At 33.7% G+C, this 6,319-nt stretch overlaps 1 protein-coding gene across 1 annotated transcript; it reads left to right on the top strand.

Moving 5' to 3' along the window:
- On the top strand, nucleotides 1-2,976 carry LOC132057197 (protein SODIUM POTASSIUM ROOT DEFECTIVE 2). The gene is made up of 3 exons (XM_059449679.1): nucleotides 1-815; nucleotides 1,345-1,420; nucleotides 2,438-2,976. The coding sequence occupies exons 1-3, from the start codon at nucleotides 249-251 to the stop codon at nucleotides 2,719-2,721; spliced, it is 927 nt and encodes a 308-aa protein (XP_059305662.1). The 5' UTR covers nucleotides 1-248; the 3' UTR covers nucleotides 2,722-2,976.
- Nucleotides 2,977-6,319: the final 3,343 nt, after the last annotated feature.

Genomic DNA, 6,319 nt, shown 5'->3' with positions numbered 1-6,319 from the left:
ATATTTTGAAACTTACACACTCAACTCAAATTGGTATACTTATAAATTCTGCATCTGATCACCACCTGCCCAACCCCAATCTCGTAACACTCTTAAAAAGAGAGCATCTTAGCGCAATAGTTCCTTCACTCCTTTCACCAAAAGTTTTAATGCAGATTCTCTAAACCTTTATACCCTTTCAAAGTTCAAAAACCTTATTCTTTCAAATAATCATTTTACTTAAAAAATATATATATATATATATATACATGAAAGGAATCGATATATTCTGTGCATCCCAAGCTTCAACTTCCATATGTCTTAGTATGGAAGAAGCCTCATCATCTTCTTCTTCTTCTGTAATCCAATTAGGCGGCGGCAGTATTTCTGCCAGCCGCCTAATCGACCGTCACAACCCTATCATTAGAGATTCTAGAAGAATCGGTGGCAGTGGCCGTGTTGAACGGCCACTGCCACCTTGTTCTTCTCAGCAGCCAGTTTCTCCAAAACCAAAGAAGAAGAATAATAACAAAAAGAGTAGTACTACATCTTCAAAAGCATCAATAGAAACCAACAAGAAAAAGGCTAATAATAATGATCATAAAGGTCATTTTATTAAGAGAAGTAGTTGGAGTTGTACAAAGCCTGGTGAATTTATTACTCCACCTAGTTCTTCAAGGTACCTTTTAAGTGAAAAAGATTTGTTTGATGCTTTAACTGATTATCATGATCCAGTTTTGAAGTTAGTTAATTCCAAGTCCTGTAAAGATGTGAAAGTAGCAGCAGATGAATCTTCTACTCCAAAGCCACCATCTTCTTCTCCCTCAAAGGACCAGGTTTGTTTTACATTTATTAATTAAAAATTTAATTCAGAATCGTACAGGTAATTGTTGTAGACTTAGTAATTAATCTGAAAAGTAAGATAAGAGTACCATTGTACCAATTATATAACAGGTTAAATTTAAATACAGTGATAATGGAATTAATACTACATTATGAGTTTATATAAGTTAAACCCTTTAAAAAAATTGTTTTGCTTGTTAAAGTAAACTGTTAGATACACAAGACAAAAGAAGTTAGAAAAAACAGAACAAATAAGTGGTGCAGTGCAAAATTGGTGAAGCAATTTTCTTATTTGAATTGTGGAAAATAATTTTGGAATTGAGTTATGTACGCTGATTGTAAAAAGAGTTTTACACTTCTAATGCAATTCAACATATTATAGTAGGACAGTTACCTTTTCCAATCGATTATTATAGAGAGTTATATGCCATAGCATTTTAAGTAACCTGGTTATATAAGTATTTTTACACCATTGATACATAAATATAATATTGTCAAACTAATGAATTTAATTTGTTGCAGGTGGTTGTTCTAAGAGTTTCACTGCATTGCAGAGGATGTGAGAAGAAGATGAGGAAACATCTCTCTAGAATGCAAGGTATATATGGCTCTGCACTTAATTTTGTGATAAATCTTTTTCTCTTTGTAGTTTTTTTGGGGACCATCTTATAATTTCTTGATTGACAAACTTAATAATTTTAATTTGTAAAGAACCGAGATAAGTTCACTCTAGAGATATAGTAATATAGAATAGACAGCTACTTCTAAGCAACTGATAGAATCGGAGGGCCCCTTCTTTCGAAGAGAAGGACAGGTTATTCACGTTCATTTGATGTAAAAATGATAAAATTTAACGACCAAGACGATATATTCTGAAACTCTTTCATCTTATAATAGCGAATTCTTATTTTTATGCGGCAAATATATATGGCACTGCAATATATTTTAGTTGTTGTGATAAGATCTTTTTATTTTTTTTTTTCCAAATATAATTGATTATTATAATGAAATATTGTTATAGATGATAGTTGTTATAGAGACGTTTGAATGTATAATAATCTGTTGTAGCAGCATATTCTCTGCCGCATTTTCCACCTAACTAGTACCACTTGTTCACCTATAATTATCTTTTTAAGTGACTTGATAGTATTAAAAAAAACTTACACGGTCAATGTATGTTAAACTCACCTATAATTTAAAGTCAATCAAATTACAAGGAAATCTTTTAAAGTATATTGTTGCTTGGGAAAAGGGTCAAATTTCCTTCTACTTTCAAACATTGTTTACATCTAACCTCTCGAGCAATAATCCACCTTAGCTATCAAAATCCCACATGGCGCGACATATGGGTAAGGTGGAAGAGAGTAGTGGTGTAATGCATGTATCGTAACATCTGCATTTAACCATGTCAGCGGCGTGGGATTTTAATAGCCTCGGTGGAGCGCCATTAGAAATTGGAGTATTTTTATTTACTTTGCTAACGGCAGTAATTTTGTCCCGGTAGTAGGACAAAGGGATTAGATGTAGACAATATTTGCAAGTAGAAGGGTGAATTTGGCTCTTTTTCCTTGTTGCTTAATGAAACTTAAATTATTTTTTTGATTATCATGAACAGGGGTGACATCTTTCAACATAGACTTTGCTGCAAAGAAGGTAGAAGTTATTGGGGATGTGACACCACTTGAGGTTCTTGCTAGTATTTCTAAGGTGAAAAATGCACAACTTTGGCCACCCACTCTGGCATCTTCAGTCCCTTCAGCTAAAGCTAATAATTTTATCAACTTTGAGTTGACGAATATTACAAAGAAGCCTGTTCTGTCCGATGGAAAATTAGAAAATCTAACTTCTCCAAATTTACCGGGAGAATCTTGGAGTAATGATAAAATTATCTCTGTGTGACTTATGGGTAACAGGTTTGAGTTGCGAAATCAGCACTGATGCTTGTGCAAGAATACACTACTTATATCACACTTCTTTGGAGTGGACCCTTCCTCGGACTCTTCAAGTATACCTTGGAGATCAATTTGTTTTCTTATCTGGGGGTTTAATTTGTGGTATTTGTAAGCTTCTGGTCTTGAGTAATGAACTCTTTTATACCTAGTAGTTTCTTTATATAGCAAAATAAGTTCAAAGAAGAAAAATGCAATTCTTGAACAGTGTGTGCTCTCACATCTGTTGTTTGGGAAAAGACACTGTATTTGGTACATGGAAAAATCTCAAAAATTTTAAGTCTTTCTTAAGCAACATGACTTAAATCTGCCGACTGAAGAAAACACATGTCCTAAATTGCAGCTTCCTAGGTGAGCAAATATTTTTCATGTTTCTGCCCTTCGTTTGTTAGCAAGTCGGCGCATTGGTTGACCTCAGTCCAAATATGTTTAATGATGGCATTTTAGCTTTCGACAAATATTTGCGATCTTCAATAATAGCCCTCAATCTTGGGAATATATCTGTGCCAAGAACAGATTTATGTCATTTTTATTTTATATAGTGTTGGCTTGAGACGAATTTAAATGGGGGAAAAAAAAAACATGATTGGTGAGTATTTATATAAGAGACTCTGACATGTTTGGGATTAAGACATAATTATTGTTATACTTTGTGGTTCACCATTTCTAAATTGGCAAAAAAACCAATCTAATTCATTCACCATTTCAATATATAAAATGCAGTATTCTCAAGATGTTATTTGGTTCTTGAATATTTAGTAAAGCCAATCATCATAGGGACAAGCTCTAATTTACTATACAAAAAATTCATTTCTCGAACAATGACCTCACCGGTTCAAGAACAAATTCACTAATGAATTGAAGATGAAATTTCTCTACCTATACATTCCAACAATTAGACAAAAAGAGAACATTAAACCAAGTTAGTTACAACAATAAATTTAAATAACATCTTTTGATCGGGTCTTCTAGTCAGTAGCAGAGCCAGAAATTTAAATAAGGAGATCAAGATAAAATATCTTTACGCCAACGAAATTCAATAACGTATATCTATTAAAAAAAAAAACCATTTTTAACCTATTTGAATTGTATAATTTTTCGACGAGGCCTCCGCCCTTACTTTTCACCATGTATTACACTGTATTATTCAAAGAAATGACATGTAACAACAAATATTCACCTCTGTTTTTTTCCTAAGGTAGACTTAGAGGAGAGTGCGGAATTTTGTCTAGTATTTTTCTCTTAAAGATTGAGCTCATAAAGGAAGATGTGCACGCCTTATTGACACCTACACTAAGGCACAATTAAGCGAGGCAAAACACACAATCTAAGTTTCACGACTGAAAACACTACTTCTCCTCATGGATATTCAAAGAAATGACATGTAAAGACAAATAGTCTTTGTTTTTTTAACGTGAGGTTGAGGAGAGAGCGTTATTTTATCTAGTGGTGTGCCCTTAAAGATGCAAGAAAAAAGGTGAAAATATCTAAAATATAATCTGACTCCACATCACATATACACATTTAACACACAAATCACTCATGTTAAACATCATGAACTCTCTTTTCCCATCTAGAGATGTAAATTTGGGGTTTTTTTTGTTGTTGGGTATGCGAACAAAGCACCACATTGGTAGCTGAAAAGAAAAAAGAGATACTTATAAGGAGTTGGATACTCTTAATGATGTGAGGCCTTTTGGGGAAAACCGTTCGGGCTTGGCCCAAAGCGGACAATATCACATCATTTTAAGAGTATATTTGGGCCGTTTTAGCCCAACAACTGGTATCAGAGCCAAAGGTTTGGCGGGACGAGTATGAAGATGGCGGAGTGTGGCGTGGGGCCCGGTTTAGTGCCTTTGCCAGTCTGACCTGTGGTATGATAATGAGTCACGTGGAACTTAGTTCGAGGGGGAGATTGTTGGGTATGCGAACAAGGCACCACATTGGTAGCTGAAAAAAAAAGGAGCTACTTATAAGGAGTTGAATATTCTTAATTAATGATGTGAGGACTTTTGGGGAAAACCATGCGGGTTTGGGCCCAAAGCGGACAATATCACATGGGCAATTTGCAGGATTGCCTTTCGTTGGGGGTGATCTTTAATTTTTACCCCTCAAAATGGTGGTCTTTAAATTTTGCCCTTCAGGCAGAAATTCTGCCTTGCGAATTTTTTAATTTTTTTATTGAGCTGGGGTTCGAACCGATAACCTCGGGGTTTTAGGCGAAGGGCAAAACTTAAAGACCACCAATTTGAAGGGCAAAAATTAAAGACCACCCCAAATGAAGGGCAATCCGTGCAAAAAAAAAAAAAAAAAAAAAAAAAAAAAAAAAGAAGAAGAAGAAGAAGATATCACATCGTATCGAGAAGCCTACTGGGCGTTTTAGCCAACAAAGGAGTGAGTAGAGCAAGCTTTGACCGGCTAAAACTTGAACCAGTCTCGTCCTAGTTAACATTTTCCATGATTTTGCCCTGGCAAGAAAATGCAAAAGCACATGAGACTGATGTTAGTAACATCAAATGAAAAAGAAGGATGATAAAATTTTGATTAAACACTCTCATGGCCAATTATTGTTTACACATAAAAATCTCACCCTTATTAATCGTAAAAGTCTTTTCAAAGTTGATCAAAATTTTATTATCTTTCTTTATTATTTAATATCACTAACATCATATAGTCGACTCCAATTTATTTGGAACTGACACATAAATAGTTATTGTTGTTATTGTTGCACTAATATGGACCTTTGCATATATAATTGCCGACATCCAATCTTGATCGTTGAGGTTAGCTATGACCTATGTCCCATTCTAACAGTGTTCAATATTACATTCTATTATATCGCGCATCATTAATCTTCAGAGACTATATTCAGAATAAAGGAATTAGTGAGTTGCTTTCTTTTGATATATCCAATCTTATTCAATTTTTGAAGTCATGTTGTGCATGAAATTAAAAAAACTACCAAGAGTGGATTTATGAACTTTGGAAATTGGAATTATGAATTTTCGGGCATAAATGCCACAACAGTCCTGCCCCAAAACGTAAATGATTTATATTATAACCATTACATTTTTTTATATGTTTTGCGTATTAATAATATGATACTATATAATATCCACTTTTAAAAAAGAAAATTGTCAATAATATTTTGCCTATAAATTCCAATAATTAGACAAAAAGAGAACACCAATTACAAACCAAGTTAGTTATTATAAGATGAAAAACCGCGTGTTGCAAATAATGCACATTTTGCGGGAATATAGTTGCGCACGTTGTGGGATTGTAAAAAAAATTGACCCAATATTACTAGGGTTTTTTCCCACCAACTGTTAGGGTTTTTGACTTTTGTAGTAATTGGGTAGAGTTAAAGATCCTATTTTTACTAAGAAGTTGTTATTATGTGTTGAAAGAAAATAATTTAAATATCATCTTCACCCAAGAATTAATACTCATAATTTTCTTGCTTTTCTTCTTCAAAAATCAAGAAAATGAATGTCTATGAAGATGAACTTCTTACTCTTTCACTTTCAATTAACTCTTTGCCTTTA

Source organism: Lycium ferocissimum, chromosome 5, assembly GCF_029784015.1.
Source record: "Lycium ferocissimum isolate CSIRO_LF1 chromosome 5, AGI_CSIRO_Lferr_CH_V1, whole genome shotgun sequence".
NCBI lineage: Eukaryota > Viridiplantae > Streptophyta > Magnoliopsida > Solanales > Solanaceae > Lycium > Lycium ferocissimum.
The sequence above is the reverse complement of the archived record's forward strand: the minus strand, read 5'-3'. Positions and strand labels throughout refer to the sequence as shown.

Coding starts and splice junctions, on each gene's coding strand:
- LOC132057197 (XM_059449679.1), top strand. CDS start 249: ATGAAAGGAATCGATATATTCTGTGCATCCCAAGCTTCAACTTCCATA. Junction 816..1,344: donor CTTCTCCCTCAAAGGACCAG/GTTTGTTTTACA, acceptor AATTTGTTGCAG/GTGGTTGTTCTAAGAGTTTC. Junction 1,421..2,437: donor ACATCTCTCTAGAATGCAAG/GTATATATGGCT, acceptor TATCATGAACAG/GGGTGACATCTTTCAACATA.